Here is a 25808-nt window from a genome sequence, read left to right as displayed (position 1 = left end):
TACAGCAGAACCTACTTTTTATATTGACTGATCCTATGAGCTTGGGCAATACTCCCTAAGTTGGGACATCTTGGTCTTCAACAGGAGTTTCTGTAAATTTACTTATCTTGTCAGTAAACAAACCTGTGATTCTACCTTTCTCGCCAACTGTGTTGATTAGAATATTGCATTTCTCTCTATTTGAGGTAGATTTGCCAAATGTAAGTTTCAGGTCTACCTCTCAAACGCTGAAAGTCATTGAAGTATTTTCCCTTCTAATAGCACCATTTTCTTGCTTCCATGGCTATCTTTATATGCCTCTTCCTCCCTGGATAACTGTTTCACTAAACTAATGGGGGGAAAATTTACACCAAATAGCAAAGCAATTCTTAAAGAATGTTTAGCATTTACTACTAGGGTGCCCTGTATATGACCCAATGACTTCTGTTTTACTGAATATAAAAACACTAAATTGAGTGCTTTACATTTCAGATGAAGAGAGAAAAGGAATTGAGTATTGGAAGGAAAGGAAACATGGAACAGTTTGTACAGAACACTGGTCTCAAGAAGAGGAATACTTATTCCCCCCATCATAAGGAATCATTGGTCACACAACTATTGAAACAATTGTGGAAGTGTTAGGCAGTGAGTGGCAGGAATGCAAGAACTAATTTACTAAATGCCTGTATAGCTTGGGCAAAAAGCTTAATATAAACATTACAACACTCAGCTATTAGAAAGTGCTTTAGTACAGCTGCTCCAAATAAAGAACTTTATGCCAAAGTTATGAGCAAGAGAAAATTAAGCCCTGATTACCTGTACCTTAGCATTGCAAACTGAATCTATACAATGCCCAGAAGAAATTTTTCTTATACTACTATAAGATATTCAAAGGGCAGCAGTGGAACTACTAGTATTTTGTAATCATGAAAACACAATATTACTCCTTAAAAAAGCTAATAAAAACATTTAATATACTTTAAAAACAGCAATCTGAGCTCCTGTAAGCGCAGATATACAAACTAAGTCTTCAGAACAACCTAATACTTCTCTTCCTATTCTTCCAACAAAGGCTGTTAACATTACAGATGCCTCCTATTACCAAATCTACCGTGGCCTCACATAAGCTTGTAGACAAGAACCAAATCCCTTTTCCCATCCACTCCTTTAATTGATTAGTCATTCCCCAGATCAGCCTAAAGCAAACTTCAGATTTTTCTTGCTCCTTTACACTGGAATGTAAAGGAAAAATATGGTTCTGTACTCATCTTTCGCAGATGTTGGTTCACATCCCAGCTGAATCTTTGAAACTGCACAAGACAGCCAGCTATACAAGCGATAATTACTCAGCCCTTTGGGAAGGGAGAAAAACATGGAACTGTAATCCTTTATCCACTTCCAAAGGGTAGAACTGAAACTCCAAAAGACCTGCTTTGTCTCCAGCTGCTACTAATGGCATAATAGGAGTATTTAGAAGGTGGCTGTTGAGAACTCAGACCTGGAGAATTCTGTTTACCCGTAACTCAGTGTTCTCTGCAGTGAGACTATTAGTGAATCTCAAAAGGACTTAATATGAATGCTGTAGCATAATATTTCTTAAACTTCTATCACTGAAATAAAATGAGTACATACTGAAAAACACTGGAAAAGTTGAAGAAAGTTCTCTTACAACATATATATCATCAGAGGGGCTTAGCACAAATAATCTGTTTTTCTCCTCAATTTGATTTCTTATATTCTCAGAGAAAATACCATCAGCTTCTAGAAATTCCAAAGTCTCATAGAACTGATGTTGTTCCATACCAGTTACTTACAAAAAGCACAGGTGCCCAATGAAGAACATGAAAAAACATGCTAAGTGGCTCATAGTAGCACTATCTAAGAAGTTTATAGATTTCATACTGTATGCTTAAGATATCCATATCTATAATCACATATATTTTAAGTATTCATCTTCTTTTACCCGTATTTCCCCTCTCTGCAGGGAGAAGTGCATGCAAAATCCCAGTCCAATGAGTCGGTTAAAAATACTCATCTGAATCATACGTACATTCTGAATACAGCTTTAAAGCCAACAGGGATACTATTAATACATATAACTAAGGAAACAGCCTCATCTAAATTCTTCTATTAATCACCTTGCCGTTCCAGTTAAGTACAATTGCCACAAGGTTTTTCCTGCCAGTCTCCTTTGCTTTTACATTTTCTTTTTTTAATTACTTAAGTATACTAGCTCCTGTTTTCTATCTCTCTTCCTAAATTTTTGGAATTTTTTAAAAATGAAATATTTAAGCATACTAGCTACTACATTCCATCCCTTAAGTTTCTGGAGATCTTCTTCCTGATAAAAGACTTAATGTACTCCTTCGAATCTTAGGATGTAAAAAAAAAAAAAAAAAGAAAAAGAAACAAGAGGTACACTTATCCTGACTTACCTGTACAATTCTATGCATGCAATTTACGTCTGAAATTCAGAATTTTATTTCACAATTGTTCCCAAGGATACCATTTAATGATCACCACTTCATTTTACTAAACTCTACAAAACTGAAGCCCTTACCCCCGACACAAAGCCTCACAGCCTAGTGAGGCTCTGTTCAACAACAGGAAGGGTTTGAATAACTTAACAGAAAAGTAAAACTGAAAAGTCAGCTAAATACATAAGCCTACCTGCACGTGAACAAAAGTTTCTGCTAACATTCCCCTGTGAACAACTACTTCCCACCATGTCACACCACAGCTCGAAGACTCCTTTCCCTGAGCAGTATCTCTTCTACTTGACACGTGTCATTCGCCTATCGCTGCAGGACAGAGACTTAGCCTTCCTCTTCCACGCAGGCTCTTATCTTTAGCCTCTGGCCAAAAACAAACCTTCTCCCTTCCTCCCCGCTGCAAGGCGGCGGCTATGGGCCTACCCTGCCGCAAACACGAACCACGGCTGACTCGGGCCGCGCTCCCTCCGCAGCCGCAGCTCCAGTGCCGCGGCGAGCCCTTCCCGGCTGCCATTTGGCACTTCGGCCCCTTCTTTGTTTTCCCTTTTCCCTCCCCTCGGGCACCCGGCAGCCAGGACCTGCCGTCCCGCGGCGCCCCCCCCGCCCGACGGGTCCCGCTCCGGGGGCGGCCCCGCGCCAGACCCCGACCCCGGGGGCGGCCCGGGCCGTGGCCGGGCGCAGGCGCCGCCATCCCGCCGGGTCCGGAGGCGGCACCAGGCAGGCAGGCCAGCCGGCCTCCCCGCGTGCCGTGACAGACAGGTGCAGCGCCCCGGCCGCCCCCGGGCCTGCCGCGGGCCCGGGCCCAGGCCCGGCCCCAGCCTCCTCTCCTTTTCTTCCCTTCCCTTTCGTTCCCTTCCCTTCGCTGCCCTCCCCACGCCGGCTCCCGTTCCTCCCTGCCTCCGCGCAGCCCCCGGGCGCAGGACCTCCCGCCCCCTCACAAAGACAGGCCCTCCTTCTCTCCCTCCCCGTACGGAGCCAAGCCCGGCAGGGCCTCCCGGGCGGCTCCGGGCCCCCCACACGCCCCAGGGGCCGCCGCCGCCGCCTCCCGCTGCCCACCCTGCCCGCGGCCCCCCCGCCTCACCTCTTTGGGGACGAGCTGGTTCTCCTCGCTGGGCACCATGGCCGGTGGCGCGGCGCTGGGCCCGCAGCAGGCAGAGCCGAGCGTCGCCGTCGTCGTCAGCAGCGGGAGGCGTGGGGACGCCGGCGTCTCATCCTGCTCCTGCTCCTCCTCCTCCTCCGCCACCGCCCCAGCCAGCAAGGGCAGCGCCGCAGCCCCCACCCCCTCCGCCACTACCAATCAATGAGAAAATGGCCGACGGCGGTGCTCTCGCGAGAGCCGTCCGGCCCAGCCCTAGATGCGGTCACAGCCGCCTGCATACCCTAGCAGGCGCCTCGGCCGGCCCGCCCGCCCGTCCTCCCTTAGGCTGGGGTGGTGGCTGACTGCGCGACTCATGTTCGCTCTTGAGGAGCGCGCAGTCCCCAGTGAAGCGCGCAGTGTGAGTCCCACGAGAGGCCGCGCGGCAGAGCCCGGCCCGGCCCCGCTGCTCCCCCGCGCTCAGGGGCCGTAGCTACCGCCCTCGGCCCCCGTTCCCCTGCTCCATAGGGCGCCTCGTCGCTCCAGCCCCGCCGGTACGGAGCGGAGTGCCCCCTTCCCTTTTCCTTTCTGGATTTACGGGACACGAGGGAAAGAGCAGTAGATGATTAAAGTTAAATTGTGCTAGGTAAGTGGGAAGGCTGCACGTGAGGCTTCATGCCCGGCAGTCGCCCCCGTCAGGCGTGGCAGAGGCTCGATAAGGGCAGCCGGAGCTCCGGCTGTGTGTGGCTGCAGGGCCCGGCAGCAGGGCGGGAGCGGCCGCCACCGCCTCAGCCCTGAGGTAACGGCGGGGCTGTGGCCAGCCGCTGCGTGCGCTGCCCTTTAAGTGAAGTTTTTTGTTTGTTTTGTTTTTAAAAACTGTGTGTTGCTCGCTCTTTCTGCCCTCTTAGGTGTAACTCGCCCTTAATTGAGTGTGGGATTTGGAGACCAGGAGAAAGAGCAAAAGAGATTAGGCCTGACCCTACTAATATGTGTGTGTTTTTCTTGGTGCCCAGAAGTTATTCATGGAGTCATGTTGTGAAACTAAGTGTGTGTTCACTTAAGTGTAAACAGTGTCAATCCAGGGATAATGGAACACTTTCAAAAGAAATAAAAGGATATTTCTGTGGTATCAGTTAACTGTTGCTTTTTTGTCTGTAGCAGGTCTAAATATATCTGTTTTTCACGCTTAGGCATGTGAAAAGCCAAATATTAATCTCTAGAATAAATAAAATGTGTATTAAAAGAGAAATAATTATACTTTAATGTCTACTTGACTGTGAAATAGTTTAGGTGGAAAACAGTTAACTAATGAAGAATGGTAGGTGATAGTTGGACTTTTTTTGAGAAATACTTTATTCTCATTATTTTAGTGTCCTCTTGTGGAAATGTACAGAATTGAGGATTTTTTTTTTGTAGCTTTTTGCAAAGAAACTTTACATTTGGGACTAATTTTTGAAGCTTACTGTATTGGAGACTGTTGGAATTTTATTGTAAAAACTACAATTAAGTGACCTCTTCTCCCTTTTCATTTTTAGTCTGCAGTGTGTAACTTCTTGGCTTCTTTTCTGTCATCCTGCCTTCCAGAAGGTGAGCTAAGTAGCATGTTTTGCAGTCAATATGTAGTTGGGGATACTTAAAAAAAATAATAATTAAAAAAAAAAAAGCCCTTCAAAAAGATCATTTCTGACAATAGTAATGTCAGTAGTTTTATTTTTACGTTAGAAGCATGCTGTGATAGATGCTGCGTTTCATAGTTTCCATTAATTCTGCTCCTGGAAATAAGCACAAATATCCGTTTGTTGAAAATTTACATGAAACAATTTTTCAACATGTTTTTGTTTATATAACTTAATGGGGTCAAGTTGTTTATACAGTAAAGGCCAGTAGGCCCTTTGGAGAGGAACTCTTGCCTTCTGGTTTTAAAACATGTAGCCCTTAAAGCCCCTCATCTTACTGAGACATTTGAGCACTACTGCAATGAAATCAAGTATCAGTATGGGAATAATGTGAGTCTCTCGCCTTTATGGATACTTTGTTAGCACAGGGTTATATAGATAGCATTAACCATTTAAAAGAGGGAAAACTATGTGATTTTTTTTTTATATAGGAAAGAAAGTATAGAATTAATGAACTCATCTTCTAGAGAAGAGGATTTTTTTTATTAACTCAGCTGTATTGCTGATTAAAAGGATTTACCTTTCTTTTAAGGGGGATTCTTGCAATTATCTTGACAGAAGAAAAGGTAGAATTGCAGAAAAAAATTAAAATTTTATCAATGATTGTAGGTATTTGGAGAAGCACAGCCTTCTAGTGATCGTCTGGTTGTCCAGCAGTATCCAAAGATCCATGAAATTAGCAAGCAAGTAGTTGAGTTGAAAAGCCAGACCAGAGGCATAAACTTGCAATAGAAGGTGATAAAATCATCAGAGTACTGGGTGGCACTGGCAATGGTATGTGACCATCATCCGAATGTTGAGCTTAGTGTTACTTTTTTTGCATGTGTCTCTTTAAGGGACCAAAAATTCTGAAGCTTGAGGGATTCTTCCTTTTGCATTAGGTATTCAAAAGCTTTCAGAAATGGTATATTTGAAAGATCTTTTTCTGAAGTGTTATGATTTTTTTTTCCCTGCCCTTTGAGCTTAACAAGGGGCAAAGCCATGGGACTCAATGACTTTAAAATATATTGCTCTGTTGGGATAATGACATAGCAACCACAAATACATGTCTACTGGGTAAGAGTCAGGATTTCTTTTTTTAAAGAAATGCTGTTAGATCCTCTTGTCAGCCTTATACTAACATCTAGTGCAGGATGTGTACGTAAAACATCTTGAATGAAGTAACAATCTCTAGTTAATAATTAAATCTCCAGAAGCTTTTGTAATTTGTGTATGTTAGAGTGTTTAATCTCTTTACATGAGCCTTATTAAAGAGCAATATTCAGAACTCAGGTTTCATGAAGGCAATCTCCTAGTCCTTTATAAAGTCTGATTTAGCATACCACAGGTTGTTATTAATACAAAAAAGAACAATCAATATATCGTACTAAAAAGTGTGCTGGATTTGTGATTACAGATACATTTTTTAGGCTATCAATTGTCAAACTATTGTTCAGAGACTCATTAATGAGAGTCACAAGTGCTGAAGTGTCAGATTTCAGTCAGTGACACTTCACTAGTTTTAGTCAATACAGAACTTATCACACTCATGCATGAATCATGTTTATGGGAATGTAGTTACACGAAATCAATACTAAATAGCAGGTCTTTATTATAAGCGATGGTGAACTTAAATTAGCCTGTGGGAATCGGCTACCTCCCACCTCCACAGCCTCTTCAAAGTTTATGCTTTAATCATTTCTCCTTCTCTGTAAGAATGCACATGCTTCTGTCTCAACACTTATGTCCAAGGCTTGATGAGTAATGAAAAAAGTTTCAGAAACTAAATGGAGGGAGTATTGCTACCTTATTCTGATACATCTGGTGGTGTGCCAAAAATGCTGGAGGTGTAAAATCTTAAGAAAACAAGCAGATGTTGGAATACAAACTGATGTTGTCTTTCCCCAGGTAATGTTATCCTACCTTTTTCAAATAGAACGTGTATGTAAAGAGGATTGTGTAAATGAATATCATTGACATCTGCTCTGAAATGCTTCACGTTTGATTTTTCACGTAGGCTGTTGGTGGAAGATCATTTCCTATTTCAGAAGTTGCTGGCCTTATTTGTAGCTTTCCTCAGTATTCTTGTGTTAAAAAATAAAAAAAAGTCCCAACAACAACAAACTGAAGTTTTCAAACCTTCACAAGTTGCTAATGAATATCAGAATGACATAGATGTATTTGCTAGCACAAGAAATGTGGCTAATGTTGATACGGTGTTCTTTTAGACCTCTTCTGCGGTGTCAGCACTTTATGGAAAACTGGCTGAAAGCCTCTCCCTTTTTCAATCTTTGGCAAGTCTGCTTCTACTGATAGAAAGAGATGTGTGAAAGTTCAGGATATCAACCCAGCCATTAATTGCATTGCTTGTTACTTTGCTGTTTGTGCCTTGAGCAACTGTTGCAGAACATGAAAGTTGTGAGGAATTTCTCTGAAAATCTTAGGGTATTTTTTTGCCCACTGACTGCCGCATCCAGTCCTTTCAATTAGAAAAAAATGAAATCATCCTTTGGATTGATGAGGGGAGAACAAGAAGGAATTAAGGTGAACAAGTAGAATTAATGCAAGGTAAAGAAGACACAGAATTCTGTACCTTTAAAAGTGCTTTTTGCTGGATTTCTATTTCTTGGATCTTAGCTCCCTAAATATGAAGCAGGCCAGTAAGAGGCTAAAGAACAAATTGAGATATTTAAAAAAGGAACACTTGTTACTTTTAATCCTCTTGCAATTGTTGTTAGAAAGGGGGTTTTATATTCTAGCATTTTGTATTGTTTCTTGAATATTTTGAGGCTCAAGAGTGGGAATAAAAGTACTTAAATATAAGGCATCTTTAATTTTCTGTGATCTGTAGTCTTCCATGTCGAAAGAACTGTATGCAGAGTTTTGGGAAATGAAAGCTATTTCTACGAGCGGAGAGTGCTGTGGAAAACGTAAGCCTTAAATGGGAGATTTGTTATGGAAAAAGTGTTCTTTCCCTTCAGAAAGACTGTCATAGGAGGTACTCTTGAGTCTATTAGGTGGGTAGGCAAGCAGCTTTCTGAAATTAAACTTCACAACATTAAGAAAAAACACTCAGTTTTAAGTTGAATGCTAAACACTGTTCTGCTGTTCTTAAATTGTGTTTTCTGCTTTAATCTTTATGAGCATGCATGTACTTTTCTGTCCTCTGACATTAGCTTGTGCCAAGATCTTCTTAATCAAAACCAGTAGAGGATTATTTTAATTAATTATTAATCAGCAACCAATATTCACTGACATTTTGTTAAAGATTATCTTCTTACTTTGGTTTCAAGACAGTTTTCAGATATTAGTTTAGGATATTAGTTTTCTTTTCTGTGATAGCATTAATCTTGTTTGTGAATTCTCACCTGGGTTCGAAAATGAAATGGCAGTTCTTAAGAGAAATAGAAATCCTGCACAGAATTTTGCAGGACCATGAATTCCTTCATTAATTTACATCAGCTTGACTTTTCAACATTATGTGCTTAAAACTACAGAGTAGTTTTTAACACTAGTAGTCTGAACAAAACAGTTCCGGGGGTTAGAGCTCTTGATGTACTTGTCAAAATGTTTCTGGTGTTACTGGGAGTAAAACATGCACTAGCAGGTTGATTTCCACTTTGTGGTGTGAGTTTGGAAACAGATGTGGGCTGGAATCATGTGGCATTTGAGGGAACCCAACAAATCTCACACTGACTTTACTGGCTTAGGCTCACGGCCAGGCTGCAACTTTTCTGTCTAAAATGTGTGCAATAGCTGGGAAATCTGCAGTCTCTCTATATGTGCAAGACAGTAGAGATTACTTCATACATTCTTTCTGGAATCTGGGCTGGTATGGTATCTAACCCCCCTCCTCTAAGGCTGGGGGTGGCAGGGAGAAGGCATCTCCATGATCAGCAACATAGCAAAGGCTTACGTGTAGGAAAAGAAAGAGTTGCCTTGAATGCATACCATGCTGGTAATGTCAGTCACTGAAATGGTCCTGTTATGTCAGAGGTTCAGAAAGAGCTTAGAGTGACATGGATGGTATATTTTAAAACACGTGCATGAGGAGAGTCACCCTAAGAGTGCAAAGGCAGCACTAAATAGGACAATGCAATGTGCAAAAATCAGAGCAGCTTAGCTTCATATGGAGCTGCCCTCAGTGTAGACACTCACAGTATTTGTAGTTGTCCCTGGGTCCAGGGGAGTTAAATAGTTCAGTTTTGCTTCAGGGGTTCCCAGCGATGCTTTAGATTAATTCAGGTGACATTTAATATTACAAACAAGTGCTTATTGTATCGCCTACGGCTCTTTGGGCAAGCAGGGGGTGTTTTCCCATCCTCAGTGAGCACAAACGGAGCATTTTCCTCATCCTGGACATCAGATCCCAGGTGGCCTCTACCTGGGTGGAATGTTTCCCTCCCACCTCCTTTGGGGTGTCGTGATTACCAGTGTCACACAGTAGCTCCCAGCTGTGTTACCCCATCCCCTTACTGAAGGGAGGGAAGGAAGCGCAGCATTTTGCATCTTTGGGTGTGCAGTCTTGTGGTGCTGGTAAGCACAAGGGATGCATGCCCTGGGTTGCCTCATGGTGTGTCTGCCTTTGGTCTCGCCTCCCTGCCCAGAAGATCTGCTCAGGAGGACAGCAGGAGGGGGCTGTCACCTCTCCCCATTTTTCTGTGGATGCTGCTTAGTGACCATATTTGACACCACTCTTTCTGCTTTACTCTGTGCCCTTGCTAGTCCTTTCTTCCACTGGTGATGGAAGAAACTTTGTGTTTGGGGTGGAGTGGAGTTGGGCTATCTAACTGTTTGAGGATTGCTGGGGGGGAGTGATTGCTCAGCTGTGGGTCATTCATTCTTTCAGGGCTCCCTCCTGTCTCATCACTGTTTGTCTTTCAGCTTGTGCAGTCTGCAAAGCAAACATTACGTCCCCACAACTCACCATGTCCTGCAGTGAGGCATGCATAAGGCAGCTTTTATGTTGTACATGCACAGCTGTTGGGAGGCCTGGTCTAAAACCTGTGGCTGGCTCTGGGGTCCTCCCAGCTCAACCTTGTCCTCATTTTGCAGTCAGCTGTCCCCTAAACATCTTCAGCTTTCTGGGGCCGTAAGGCACAGTATGCTATGGGGGTTGCTGAACTTTCTTGCGTGAATTAATGTAGCTTTTTACCTTTGGCAACAGCAGAGGGAGCTGCCAGAGGTCTTGCATAGTATTTCAAATGTCAGCTGCCAGTATTGAGCAGCTGCCAGCACTGCAGCTCTGGCAGGGGGAGTGTTAGTGTGGACACAGAGTGAGTCAGGCTGGGCAGGAACTTGTGTACACAGTATCCTGAGACTGGTAGAAATCTCCCAGCAAGTTGTCTCCTGTGTTGCTTCGGTCATATATGAGGAAATACTACTGGCTCTTGACTGAATCAGAATCACAGGTGTTATGCATTCAGAGTTGAATGTAAGTAGTTTGTCAGAGTGTGGAGTCCTCATCAATAAAGTTATCTTGTGGAATTACTAGTCTCTAGAAGTGAAAGGTTAAAGCAAAGCAGTAGGTAGTGAGTCTTAAGAATGTAGTTTCTTAAAAACAATCTCATGTTTGCATATATTTCAATTTTAATGTTTTTATTGACTTTTTCTTTTAAATGTGTGCAATACATCTGTTAGGTGGACTGAGTTAACATGGGAAAACAATAAAAAATTGTAACTGCTGTCCCTGTTTGTTGTCACTGCCTTTTTAAGAAGATGCCTTTGGAGAACAGATGTTTCTTCAACATCTGGATCAGAAATGACTCTGAAATGTGTGCATGTATACGTTAATTTCAGTCTCCTAATTGCTGCTAGCATGGGATGTTAATTTCTTTCTGTACTGTTACTTCTTTGCAATGAATTGTGTCAACTGTTGTAAGTTACATGCATACCTGCTTGCCTATCACCTGTGATTTAAGCCTTGTTTGTTAAGTGGGCCTGATAGATGTAAGCATGTCTAACAGATGTCCAGATAGAGGCAAATTCCAGGTTGTTTGGATTCGGTTCAAATCCATTCATGGGGCTTGGCTCTTCAGCAGAGGGTTATTTTACATGGTGAGGTTAAAGGAAGAGGGTTCAGTGGACTTATTGTTTGGCTGGTTAGTGAAGTGGGGTGCATCTGTGGAATGCAGGGGTGTGAGAGTTACGAGGGTCTCTATGCCACTATAGATACAAGATGCTGGATACTGCAGTATTTGCTACATCTTTTTCTTACATAGTGAATCTACGACCGTCTTGGCACAGGAAATGTGCATCTTTCATTCCCTATGACTTTGCATGTATGCTGGTTTTGTACTCCTTATGGTAACAAAGATTTATACTAAGATGCCCAAATCAGTTTTACAATACTAAAAGCTATGTAGAATTGAATTTGGATAGTACCAGTAATGGCAACACTTACTGGAAATCGAATTCCAAGTCTGCTGGTAGGAATGCTGTCTACTACGGCAAGAGTAAGTCAAAAGCATGCGTGAAGTTTTTGATGTCCTAGGTTTACCGTGTACGGGAGAACTTGCATTTACTGTAAAGCCCACATTCTATTCTGCATCCAAGATCTAAGACGTATCGTGAATTTAGGATTTTTTTTTTTGTCTAGGAGCATTTTCTGAAATGGATAAAGAGCCAGCCTCAGATCATCAGAAGATTATCTCATCAAAACTGCCAAAGAAGTTATAAATAAAGATAAAAGGATAATACTACTTTCTTTTACTTTTTTTCTTCATGACTGCAGATTTCTAGGAAAAATAAAAGCCTGACCATTACCTACCTTTTTTCTGATAATACCCTGACCATTCTTTTTTCTGTTCTTCCTTATTTTATTGCTGCTACTTCAGCCTCTTCCTGTGCTTGCTAGTCTCGGGATTTTTCCAAAGACAGGCTGAAACTATAATGACCAGGTTTTCGTTAATCTTCTCTTTGTATTCTCATGTTGTTTATTTTCATGTCTTTGAATTTATTCAGAATGACCAATATACTACATGTTTCAGGAATGAAGTGGTTAATTAATGGAGCTTTTACTACCTCATAAAAACATGCACAATCTTGGCAGCCTTGGGATGGTAGTTATTGCCTGCAATCACAAAGGCTTTGTTGCCACATTTCTATAGAGCTCAAGTAGATTAAACGATCTTTAGAGTCCGTTTGTATGTTCCTCAGCAGTAATAGCAATTTTACAGTGCCTCTTTTGAAAATTGACATGGTGACTCTTAATAAATAATCAAAATCTTCTATGCTAAAATGAACAAAAATATTCACAAAAATGTTTTGAAGCTGTTTTCATGATTTAATGTTTGGAAGTAAGAAATTCATAGCATAAGGTAATTCTCAACGCCAGACTGCTAGTTGGATTTTGGTTCTTTGGCTGCTCAAGCCATGGCTTTTCCTTGGGATGAAGTAATGAGCTGCTTTGTTTTAACTTCAGGAAGTGGAAGGAATGAAAGCAATAACAATTTAAACAGGATGGCTTTTTTCATCTCCAACCAAAGATGAATTTTGGGAAATTTCAGAGTAATTACTAGTCACTTTTGATGTTGTGCTGGCTATTTCAAATACGTCATGTGCCTGTGAATAATGTCATTCATTGCACGTGAATAGCCTAATTACTTTTTTTTTTCTAGGCAATGTTATGTTGTAAAGCAGAAGTTATGTAAGATGTTGTTTCAACCACAGAGTTAGTTTGGTACTAGCATGCAATTAGAAGAAATCTTGTTAAAACTGTAATACCTGTGGGACATTCACAGGCAGAACTAAAGAGCTAGACATGAAATAAAACAGAAGACAGCATTTCTTACACAATACTTACTTTAGCTGTATAAAGTCTGGAGATGTGATAAGTATGATTTCAAATACATGGTTATGTTGTTAGGTCATGTTCTTTCCCTGTCATTGTTAAATACTTAGAATGTTTAATGTATCTGAGTTTTGCTGCAGCCTTATATCTTCTAAGTAGATGAGATGTGTAGTTTTGAACTATCCATTTACATTCCATTAGCTATCTTGCATTTTCTTACATTTGGGGTGGGGAAGGGAATAGTTTTACTTATATACTCATTTTTAATAAAGTTATCTAGTACTTCTGAGCAAACATTTTGTCATAGCTGAAATATCTGAACTTAGATTTGTATCAGGTATGCTAGTCCTGAGACAGAGTACGGATGAATGCTGCTATTTTGAACACAGAGAAGGAAATCTTTATTTTTTAAAGACTGAAAGTAAGTTGGGCAATCTTTTCTATTGCAAACTAGATGTATGTATGGAATAAAAGAAGCTAGATGTTAGAAGCCTGTAGTGAAATATCCTCATGTCCTTTTGCTTCTTTAAATTTATAACATACCTTTGTCTTGTAAAAATAAACAAACCACCTTATGACTTGAATGACTTAATGACCTTTTCTTGACAGCAGATTTAGACCCTCCTTTATCACTATCCGAAGAGGTTCAGTGTGAGTAGATTAACATCTCTATGTGCAGAGAGGCTATTTTTATTTTAATAATATGCTCTTAACATCATATTAGCAAGGTTTCCTTGTTTGTAATGAACATTGTAGCATTATCAGAAAACAGATGGAAAGAACATTTCAAATTTCAGGTATGGGAACAGCAAGTCATAGCTGCATATGAACACTGGAATTACCGTGCGTGATGTAATTCACAATGTTTACAATATTGCATTTTCAATTTAACTTAATGGCTTTCCTCTTTTCTGAACTTTCCCAGTTCAAGCAAGAAGAAGGAATTAAACTTATTTATTTTATGTAAATTTGAAGCTTAGCTTGATGATAGAGAACCGTACAGAAAAAGGCATGGCAAAATGAAAGGCAAATCCGAAAAGTTTGCAAAAGAATGGGAGACCTGGGGGCAGGGGGGGAGGGGGGAAGGAAATTAGATTTCTATAAAACTAGAGAACCTGGATGCATGTGAGCAAAAACCCTTCTATCCATGACACTGATCATAAAACAAACATCTTTAAAAGGTATAGACTACCTTATTTTTCTTTTGTTTCAGTACGCAAAGAAATTTTTGAAAGATACAAAACACTTCTCTTTCTATTTTATAGGAGAGAAGCTAGAAGCAATAAGGCTTGGTACTGAAGTAGATAATGTGATAATCAAGAAAGCTTTTGATAAGAAAATCTTACAAAAATGCCAAAATGTTAATGTTAAATTGAAGCAAAGCCACTTCTGCTGCATTTCTTCATCACAATAGTCTTTTGTTGCTGAGAAAACTGAATGTAATGTACTGAATCACATAGGCAGCTCTAGGTGTCAGACGCCTTGCAAGCAGGCAGTTCTTGATTCTGCTGTGAGCTGTTTTGGTGCTGGAATCAGAGTGAGTTTTGACAAGAACAGGAAATTGCATAAGGATGTCTCAGGCTGTTTACTAGTAGCTAAAAGCCACTGGAATAAATATCTGTACTGGCAGTACAGAATCTTTTTTGTCATCTAGTCCAGCAACACTGTAAATGAAAACTTAAGGCCTGGGACATGAATTCAGAGAGGGAAGCCTGAGGGATAAGGGAGCTTTTAATATCAACTTGGAAATATGCAGTAGTTGTGTTCATAGATAAAAGCTTTCTAAATCCAGTAGTTCTTTCTGCAAGTATTGCCCTGTGATCAGTATTTCAGTAGACAAAGAAATGTTGAAATCCTTGTCCCACTGCACCCCTCAAAAAAACCCTCCCACCTCTCCTCTCTAATGCTGTAGAGGTATTTTACAGTTTTCTTGGGGGGTCTTTGGACAGAGAAACCTGTGATGAAAAGAGCCAGGTGCCTCAGTGTAATATGACATCAAGATGGAGATGAGAAAAGTTTCTCAGCATGCGTGTGTGTGATACAGACAGAGCGCTTTTTCAGTTCTGCCCTTAGTCACTTCTTTATTAGGTAGGGAAAGATTGCAGACTGCCTTGAACAGTGACTAAACCTCTGTGTGTCTTGCAGAATTAGAACAAGTGATGATAACACAGGAGTGCTTTCCCCATTAGAAGCTACTGGTGATGGTTTTGCATTTGTTCAAGGCATATGTAAACAGTTGGATCCACTAAACAGCATCTTACTGCAGGGCTAATGTTTTCCCAGGAAAGGGGAAATCATGTTTTCACCAAGTCAGATATTTAATGGGGTAAACTATGTTCATATGCTGCTTAATTCACCTTGTTTCTTTGCAGTGAGAGCTGATTCAGATGTTGAGTTTTCCAGAACACATGCATGAATCCAGTGCCAGAAATCAGGAGGAAAAAACACACCAGGAAATTAATAAGACAAAAACATCCTTGTTGTTTCACTGCTGAGCAAACTAAAAGGAATGTATTTACATGCATTTATTGGAGGTTAAGACTAACTTGTTATTTAAGTATACTAGAATGTAGTGAGTGGGTTGGAAAGAAATATGCTGTTATATTGAGATTAGTACAGTTCTAACAGATAAAGGATGCTTCATTACCTTACTGAGGTCTCTATTATCCACAAGCCTTCTGCACAATAATGTATGCACATCTCTGTGCTATATTCTGTCTGCATCATCAGCCAGTTAAGAGGTGTTATTAAGAATATACCTTTTCATAACTTCTGATATGGGAATGGTTTAATTAGATTCTTAGTTGAATAACTGAAGTTCAGTGACTACATTTTAGTTTACACTAATGTTAAGTTCTGCAATTGGAAAGGAAGGTCAAATCAGTACGGAAAGATTTTGTCAACGCTAAAAACTTTTATGCTGATCTTCTATGATACGGTAGGAATTGTCCTTGATTTTACGTCATGTGTATGTGTTGGGTATGTTGAAGTCCTTTAATAACTTAATCTAGGTTAAACTTAAACCCTTTTTTATTGTATTTTTTTATTTTCAAGGTCTACCTGTCAAGTCTTCATTTCTGTGTAGCTAGAAGAGTTTTGACTTTATTCTTGAGAAAGGGAGAATAAGAGAAACAAAGTTGAGCTGAATTAAGCTTAGCTGGATTTAGGTCAACCAACATTAAAAGAGTTTAAAGTATGAAAAGGTAATTCCATGTTTTCTTGCTACTTTAAAAAACAATTTAACACTAGTTCAAAAATAACAAAGGTATTATGAAAGTATTATACTTGCCTTCTTTATCTTATGTTTTTGACAAATAGATTTTTTTCATTAAAAGAATTAGCTTTTGATTTAAACATTTCAGGTATTTAAGTAAAGCTCGTATTTACTATTACTTGTATGTTTTCTACAGAGGGGTGTTTTTCTACGAAGTTGTCTACAAATTTGAAATTCAGTATTTTACTGCAGAGAACACAATTATTCTTCATCTAGCAATCTGTACCACCCCTATTTTTTTTAATCTTAAGATGTAATCTTAAATACTTAAGGCATAGCTCCAACAGAACAGTGAGAAGCTGCTCTTCTGTTAACTTTGCATTCTGTCTTCTCTAGGTCTTAGTGAAATACTAAAGGTTCTTTACTTTTCATTGTCTGAAGATCTTGTTTTTCAGATAAGGCACTTGTACTTCCTAGTTTCTGACTTGCTACCAGTTTTGAAAGTGCTAAATAATCAAGAAAGGATAAGGTATGAAAACACACTTTGTTCAATTTGTAAAATACAATAACTTCAGATTACTATTTATATAGGTATGTCAAATTCAGTGTTGCTGGTAGAAAGGAAATCATGCACTTACAGGTTAAGAACAGATGGGAAGGCAACAAAGAGTTTCAGATAAAGGAGCAATAGAAGAGTGCAGTTTCACAGCTCTGTTTTTGTGACATCGATCAGTTTTTGTGTGCCTATTCCATTCATGGTATTAGTGCAAGTAACCTGTTCTGTAAGCTATCGCTGATTTGTGCGTGATGTCTGTAGAATACCTGAGCTAGCATAGTCACCAAGGTCAAAGTACAAACTTCTGTAATGATCTACTATTACAAGCTTGCTATCTACAGTAAACTTTTTTTTTCTCTGAACAGATGTGTGATAAGCCTTTTACTATTTAAAATAGGGTAAGAGTAGCTGAAATGGCAAGGCCATACTGAAAGGGGCTAACATCCTTCATGGGCAAGAGTTTAAGTGAGACTTTTTAACAAATTGCACTTAAACAGATTTGGTGAAATACTGGTGGCAGAAGCACTGTTAAACAAGTAAGGTGAAGATAACATGGGAAACAGAGAAGGCAAGAGAATAGATTTTTAAATTTGGGGTAGTTACTATCAAAGTACAAAAAAGGTACTGTTATTCTTACTTTTCTACACTTCTACTCACTTCCATTGGGCCAGATTATCTGCTTGGCATTTTGACCTACTTTTGAGAGAATTTTTGTAGAGATAATATTTTGTTTCTTATATAGTAACATTTTAAGAGTAGAAGATCTCTTTGTTCAGTTAGCACTTAATGAAGTGGAATTTGGATATTTAGGTATTCCTGTAATAAGATTAATAACATGAATTATTTACTCCTCTAGCTTTTTCTTTAAGTACAGTACTCCTCAGAAGCTTGGTGCTCCAACCTTATGGAAAGGTCAGCTTATTTATCCATTCTTTTTTATGGAGACTTTGCAATAATTTGGTAGCACTTTGAAGCAAACAGTCAGAAGGATGAGATCTCTGTTAAAACAGGAGCATTTAGATGGTCTCTTCCATATAAAGCAGAGTTAAGTAGCCCAGGTAGTAACAGCTGTGTGGTGTTTCTAGGAGGCTGTTTTCTCAGGGCTGACGGTGAACCAAAGGTTGCAAAGGGAATGGAGGGGAGGTGGGGTGTCAGTGTGGGAGCGAAATGACAGCAATTACCCTTCCTTTGAAGGGATTCTGCAGATCCTGACCACTTCTAAAGACAGAATTCTCAGTAAAAAGTTAATCGGTCTGCTCAGACGTGAGTTTGTGTAGTGGAACAGAAATCTTACACTTTATAAAACATCTACTTGTCCATGCAGACACGTCTTCTGTACTCCACAGTTCTAATGCTTCTGAATTTTTTGAATAGGTCCAAGAAAACAAAGTAAGCTCAGGTGTGTAGGAGAGGCAAAACAAATGAGGGGAGACTAACACTCAGAGGTGAGATATACAGATAAATCACATTAAAGACAAAAACCTTTAACTTTAAAGGGACATTCTCAATGTTGACAGTGTAAGGCTGCTTTGCAAGTGAAATACATCTCCCTAGTCTGTTTTTTCTAAAAGCTCTGACTGCAACAAAGATAAAAATCTCAGTTTCTCAGCTGGATAACCAGTATCACAAAGCATAATAAGCATATTTTATTTGCAAATGTAGGTAAGCTGACGCATGCGTGCCACTTCTTCCCTCCTCTCTCCCCATACCTTCTCTATTCCTAGGCCAGAAGCATTCATATTTACAAGAATTACAGTGGTGATTCAGAGCATCAAAGGATTCAGAGACTATTACCCATGGATTCAGGGTAATAGGGGGAAGAGAAATATAATATATTCTAATCTCTTGTCAAACATGCTTTGTTTTAGGCAGTGCTTTCAGATTGAATAAATGCATACAGCATTTGGAGACTCTAGACACTTTAAGTATATTGAATTCAAAAAATCGGGTGACATTGTGTAGTGAATAGAATGCCATGTGCTTTAAAGAAGTGAGTAGAATGTCTCCTGGCTCAGTATGCTTCCAAGTAATTACTAAGAGCAGATCCTGCTGCTAATTTAAACAGAATCTAATTCAAACAACAAAACCATTGTCTAATTATACAGGGCCAGATTTTCTGGTTTAGTTCCCTAGCAAAGAGCTCTTCTTTGAGAAGCTTAGGATAGGATTTTCCCTCTTCTGCCTGTCCTGCAGGGTCTGGGAAGAAGAAAAAGATGTTCTTGGCTCACACAATGCATGCTGGGGTAGTGATGCAAGCTAATATGTCACACCTAGTCTTCAACTAGTAAGTGCCAAAGTGTCTGATAATTGAGCTTGTGCTGCTTTTTGTTCAAAGATAGCAAAACATTTTACATTTGTATGAATACTAAAATTACTGAATTACTGAATACTGAAAATTACTGTTACTGAAACATGCACAGCAAGATGGTTTGTTATACTGTATTTCAAAGGAATAAATGAAGACCCACAGCTGTAAGACTAACACAGCAAGAGTGAAATCTAACATAGTGTGGTAATGATGTGCAAACCAGTGGTCCTCTGTCTACTAGCCAGTTACTGTAACTGGACAGTAACAGCTTAATTTTAGCAACACCTGCAAGGAGTTATTTTTCACTCCTTATGATATAACAAATTTCCGTATTTGGATAGAGGAGAGGTTACTGTCTGTAGCTGCCATTGTAAACCCAAATAGCATGAAGCTGTTTCTGATGTAAGGGTGTTTGCAGGAAGATGTGGATTTTGCATCCAGGAAGAACAAGCAATTTTCTTCTAGTAATTCAAGAAATCTTTAGACATAATAATAAAATTAATTTTAGGAGATTTTCAGTATTCCCAGGTGAAAGTTGAATATGCATGCAGGCTCTATGGCATATGTTCATTATAATACTATAAATTTTCTTCTTACAAAATTAAATGTTTTCTTCTTATAAAATTAAATGTTTATAATTTTGATTTTATGCATTACAAATTTTAAATGTGGAAATAGAAAACTGAAGTATTCTATTCACACAAGTGAAGTCAGAATATTTTGATCTTATTAAAGCTACTTTATTTGTTTCGAAAAGAGATTCCTGCTGAAGATGTGTAACATTTGTTGAGGTGACATTTCCAGCTGGAAAAATGTGGATGGAAAATTTCACTCTAGATGTAATTACAGTTGGCATTTCTTTAGTCCATGCAATTAAATTCAATCCCACTGTAGGTGGTCATAGTTGGTCTTAAAATCTGTGTGTGCATGTGAATTAGGGACAAAACATAAAGGAATTGTGTTGATACATATGCCTGGCTTCATGGTGAGAAAAAACGTGTGAAAATATTGCTCTGTATTAAATGGTCCCCACTTGGTCTGGTCCATGAACATTTCGAATGTCACTAAAAGGGACTAATAATAAATTTACTTAATCATGATTTGTTCCCTTAACCTCGCTCACATTATCCTCAATGTCAAGGATAGATGTAAGTAATTTTGAGAACTGAGTTAAATGCCTGATCATACAAAATCCTTTGCATCATGAAAAGAGGTGGGAATCACTGATGTTTAACATAAGCAGTAGGTAGTAGTTCTGCTCTCATTCATACCTGAAATGCAAGTTGACATAGTTTTGAATTTACTTCTGCAATATTGAATGTTCTGTTTGCTTCTGAATTAATCAAAGACAGAGCTTTTAAGAATTTTTAGTTCTTGGACAGCATTGTGCATCTCTACTGTGTTTTCAGAAAGAAGAACCTAGTTATGTGGTGGAAAAGTGAATGTCCTTTGGGCTCAGACTGTTTTCCAGTTCACATCTATGTTAATTCCTTACCTCTTTGTCTCAAACTCCCAATCACTTGGTATAAATCTAGAAAACTAAAACTTTGGTTTTTAAACATTTCTCTCACAAGATGGCAGCATTGCTTCAGGGAATAAAATTGCTTACGCCGTTTAGGATGTCTTGCAGTTTTTAATATTTCCCTTTTATACCATACGTGGGAGAAACTGTGACAGGTGTGTTCATCTGTGTTAACTGAATTTACATAGCAACATCGGTCACAAGGTTGGATGAGTTTCATTCCCTTGCTGCTATATTTGCAGGCTTTGTGGTGAAAGTAAGTTATTGGAGGACTATAATGGGTTTTGTTTTTTATTGAAACTGTATCATTTTGATTCTTTGTCATTATTAAAGTGTCTCTAGTTAAGACTGTGTTGTGGTTTAGCCCGGCTGGCAGCCAAACACCACACAGCCGTTCGCTCACCCTCCCCCCTCCCTCTCCGGGATGGGGGAGAGAAACGGGAAAGTGAAGCCTGTGAGTTGAGATAAAGACAGTTTATTAAGACAGGGAAAAGACTAACAATAATAATAATAATAATAGTATTAATAGTAATAATGTGTACGAAATAAGTGATGCACAATGCAATTGCTCACCACCCGTTGACCGATGCCCAGCCTATCCCCGAGCAGCCGGCCCCCCCCTCCACCCCGGCTAGCCACCCCTATATATTGTTCAGCATGACGTCAGGTGGTATGGAATACCCCTTTGGCCAGTTTGGGTCAGCTGTCCTGGGTCTGTCCCCTCCCAGCTCCTGCTGCATCCCTAGCCTGCTCACTAGCAGGACAGAGCGAGAAGCTGAAAAGTCCTTGGCTTGGTGTAAGCACTGCTCTACAACAATTAAAACATCAGCATGTTATCAGCGCTCTTCTCATTCTAATCCAAAACATAGCACCCTGCCAGCTACTAGGAGGAAAATTAACTCTGTCCTACCTGAAACCAGGACAGATATCCACCCCTTATTCCATACCATTTATGTCATGCTCAGGTTACACTCTTTCCAATACCTTCTAATTAATCACCATTTTCATCTATGATATATAGCAACCATGGTAGTGATGACATACAGTGTTATATGATAATTAACATACTATAATTCAACTCATGGGCTATTCTCACCCAGTATTAGGTCCCCTTGAGGTACACACCGGACCTCCCCATTCTCTTGCATTACCCACCAAGTGCATCCAGGTCCCTGGGCAAAAGCAATCCCACGAATGGGCTTGCCTTTTCCTGAGGCAGGAGTAGCCCAGACTGTCTTATCCAGCATGTTTCTTACGTGCACTACAGGAACTTTATCCCCTTCTACAGTGCGTAACAGGTTTGATTGGGCAGGTCCAGCTCGGTTGGCAGATCCTCTAGTATTGACTAACCAGGTGGCCTTTGCCAAATGTGTTTCCCAATTTTTGAATGTCCCAGCACCCATTGCTTTCAGTGTAGTCTTTAACAGTCCATTGTATCGTTCAACTTTCCCGGAGGCTGGTGCATGATAAGGGATGTGATACACCCACTCAATACCATGTTCTTTGGCCCAAGTGTCTATAAGGTTGTTTCGGAAACGAGTCCCATTGTCTGACTCAATTCTTTCTGGGGTGCCATGTCGCCATAGGACTTGCTTTTCAAGGCCCAGGATAGTGTTCCGGGCGGTGGCATGGGGCACAGGATATGTTTCCAGCCATCCGGTGGTTGCTTCCACCATTGTAAGTACGTGGCGCTTGCCGTTGCGGGTTTGGGGGAGTGTGATGTAATCAATCTGCCAGGCCTCTCCATATTTGTATTTCAGCCATCGTCCTCCATACCAGAGAGGCTTTGACCGTTTGGCTTGTTTAATTGCAGCACATGTTTCACAATCATGAATAACCTGTGCTATAGTGTCCATGGTCAGGTCCACCCCTCGGTCACGAGCCCATCTGTATGTTGCATCTCTACCTTGATGGCCTGAGGTGTCATGGGCCCATCGGGCTATAAATAATTCACCTTTATGTTGCCAGTCCAGGTCCACCTGAGCCACTTCAATCTTAGCAGCCTGATCCACCTGCTGGTTGTTTTGATGTTCTTCAGTAGCCCGATTCTTGGGCACATGAGCATCTACATGGCGTACCTTTACAACCAGGTTCTCTACCCGGGCAGCAATATCTTGCCACAATGCAGCAGCCCAGATGGGTTTGACCCGGCGTTCCCAGTTGTTCTGCTTCCATTGCTGTAACCACCCCCACAGGGCATTTGCTACCATCCATGAATCAGTATAGAGATAGAGAACTGGCCACTTTTCTCGTTCAGCAATATCTAAGGCCAGCTGAATGGCTTTCACTTCTGCAAACTGACTCGATTCACCTTCTCCCTCAGCAGCTTCTGCAACTCGTCGTGTAGGACTCCATACAGCAGCTTTCCATCTCCGATGCTTTCCCACAATACGACAGGACCCATCAGTGAACAGGGCATATTTCTTCTCATTTTCTGGTAGCTTGTTGTACAGTGGGGCTTCTTCAGCACGGACCACCTCCTCCTCTGATGATATCCCAAAGTACTTGCCTTCTGGCCAGTCCATAATCACTTCCAGGATTCCTGGGCGACTGGGGTTTCCTATTCAAGCCCGCTGAGTAATCAGTGCAACCCACTTGCTCCATGTAGCATCAGTTGCATGATGTGTAGAGGGGACCCTTCCTTTGAACATCCAACCCAGTACCTGCAGTCGGGGTGCCAGAAGGAGCTGCGCTTCAGTACCGACCACTTCTGAAGCAGATCGAACTCCCTCATATGCTGCCAATATCTCCTTTTCGGTTGGAGTATAGCGGGCCTCAGATCCTCTGTGTCCCCGACTCCAAAACCCCAGGGGTCGACCTCGAGTTTCCCCAGGTTCTTTCTGCCAGAGGCTCCAGGTGGGACCATTCTCCCCGGCTGCGGTGTAGAGCACATTCTTTACATCTGGTCCTGTTCGGACTGGCCCAAGGGCTACTGCATGAACTATTTCCTGTTTAATTTGTTCAAAGGCTTGTCGTTGCTCAGGGCCCCATTCAAAAGCATTCTTCTTACGAGTTACTTGGTAGAGCGGGTTTACAATCAGACTGTAATTTGGAATATGCATTCTCCAAAACCCCACGACAGACACCTAGGAAAGTTTGTGTTTCCTTCTTGCTAGTTGGTGGAGACATAGCTGTTATTTTGTTGATCACATCCATTGGGATTTGACGACGTCCATCTTGCCATTTTATTCCTAAAAACTGGATCTCTCGTGCAGGTCCTTTAACTTTATTTTGTTTTATGGCAAAACCGGCCTTCAGAAGGATTTGGACTATTTTCTTCCCTTTCTCGAAAACTTCCTCTGCAGTGTCACCCCACACAATGATGTCATCGATGTACTGCAGGTGTTCAGGAGCCTCCCCCTGCTCCAGCGCAGACTGGATCAGTCCATGGCAAATGGTAGGGCTATGTTTCCATCCCTGGGGCAGCCGATTCCAAGTATATTGGACTCCCCTCCAAGTGAAAGCAAACTGTGGCCTGCACTCTGCTGCTAGAGGGATGGAGAAAAATGCGTTAGCAATATCAATTGTGGCATACCACTTGGCTGCCTTTGATTCCAGTTCGTACTGGAGTTCTAGCATGTCCGGCACTGCAGCACTCAGTGGTGGCGTGACTTCGTTCAGGCCACGATAGTCCACTGTTAGTCTCCACTCACCATTAGACTTTCGCACTGGCCATATGGGACTATTAAAAGGTGAATGGGTCTTCCTGATCACTCCTTGGCTCTCCAGTTGACGAATTAGCTCGTGGATGGGAATCAGGGAGTCTCGGTTGGCGCGATATTGCCGCCGGTGCACAGTTGTGGTAGCGATTGGCACTTGCTGTTCTTCAACCCTCAGCAACCCCACAACAGAAGGGTCCTCTGAGAGACCGGGCAAGGTAGACAACTGTTTAATGTCCTCTGTCTCTAAGGCAGCTATGCCAAAAGCCCAGCGGAACCCTTTTGGGTCCTTGAAATATCCTCTTCTAAGATAGTCTATGCCAAGGATGCACGGAGCATCCGGGCCAGTCACAATACGGTGCTTTTGCCACTCATTTCCGGTTAGACTCACTTCAGCTTCCAATACAGTCAACTGCTGGGATCCCCCTGTCACGCCATAAATACAGATGGGCTCTGGCCCTTTACAGCTTGATGGCATTAGAGTACATTGTGCACCAGTGTCTACTAGAGCCTTATACTTCTGTGCGTCAGACGTGCCAGGCCATCAAATCCACACAGTCCAATAAACTCGGTTGTCCCTTTCCTCCCTCTGGCTGGAGGCAGGGCCCCTCTAGTCCTGGTCAGAATCTTCGTTTCTGTGTTTAAAAGACTGCCTGCTAGAAGTTGGAGCAGCAAACTTTTCAGAGAACCCCTTTCTCCCGATTGTTTTCTTTTGCAACTCACGTACCCGTGCCTCTAGGGTCTCAGTAGATTTTCCATCCCATTTTCTCATGTCCTCTCCATGGTCACGTAGGTAAAACCACAGGGTGGCGCGGGGTGTGTACCCACCATATTGTCTTCTTTGCACGGATGCACGTTTACCCCTAATAGCCGAGACGCTGGTTTGTACAGGTGGGGAAGAAAATACACTCTCTTTAAGTTGGTGGACCTCTTCAAAAAGTTTCTCCAAAGTATTCTCTTTTAGTTGGTGGCCACTGGTTTGTTCAGGTGGGGGGGAAGATAAATTCTCTTTAAGTTGGTGAAACTCTTCAGAGAGTTTCTCCACAGCCGAGACGCAGGCCTGTAGGGAAGAGGAGAGATTTCCTTCGTACTCCCGGAGTTGTTTAGCCATGTCACCCACTGTGGGATCTTCACCGTCTTTCCAGGTTATTATTGACAATGTGCTGGCCCATGATGATGGTGCATTCCGTACAAACTTCCGCCACATGGGTCGAGTACACTGGACTTCATCTGGATCTGTGGATGTTTGTGCGTCGTCTAGGTCCTTATAAATTACTTCCCGTATGGCTAATTCCCTCAGGTACTGAATTCCCTTCTCCATGGTGGTCCACTTGACTGGTAGACATACAAGTTCTTCCTTGTAGGGATACCTTCCCTTCACAGCTAACAGGAGACGCCTCCAGAGGCTGTGAGATCATGCTCCATCTCCAATTGCTTTGTCAAAGCTTGCATCTCTAGCAAGGGATCCCAACCGCCGGGCTTCCCTGCCCTCTAATTCCACACCATTGGCTCCAGTGTCCCAGCACCGGAGCAGCCAGGTGACAAGCTGTTCACCT

General features: G+C 41.4%; 2 protein-coding genes across 6 annotated transcripts in view; one reads left to right on the top strand and one right to left on the bottom strand.

Annotated features, from left to right (window-relative positions):
- USP47 (ubiquitin specific peptidase 47) overlaps window positions 1–3801 on the bottom strand; it is a 52648-nt gene extending 48847 nt beyond the window's left edge. For 2 of the 4 annotated variants that reach the window (XM_040559343.1, XM_040559340.1), the window contains exon 1: window positions 2650–2989. Coding sequence is in view for 3 of the 4 variants with exons in the window: in XM_040559340.1 (XP_040415274.1) it covers window positions 2650–2679 (30 nt within the window). In the remaining variant the exon portion in view is untranslated. Of the gene's footprint in view, window positions 1–2649; window positions 2990–3552 lie in introns of those variants that run through there. The other 2 variants (XM_040559344.1, XM_040559339.1) reach the window with 2 other exon arrangements.
- Window positions 3802–3855: 54 nt separating this feature from the next.
- The window catches only part of GALNT18 (polypeptide N-acetylgalactosaminyltransferase 18), a 318100-nt gene continuing 296147 nt past the window's right edge, over window positions 3856–25808 (top strand). Inside the window, exons 1-2 of one of the 2 annotated variants that reach the window (XM_040559347.1) lie at window positions 3856–4100; window positions 5082–5133. The gene's annotated coding sequence lies outside the window, so the exon portion shown is untranslated. Of the gene's footprint in view, window positions 4193–5081; window positions 5134–25808 lie in introns of both variants that reach the window. The other variant, XM_040559346.1, reaches the window with a different exon arrangement.

This window comes from Cygnus olor, chromosome 5 (assembly GCF_009769625.2).
Source record: "Cygnus olor isolate bCygOlo1 chromosome 5, bCygOlo1.pri.v2, whole genome shotgun sequence".
Lineage (NCBI taxonomy): Eukaryota > Metazoa > Chordata > Aves > Anseriformes > Anatidae > Cygnus > Cygnus olor.
This window is presented reverse-complemented; position numbering and strand designations above follow the sequence as displayed.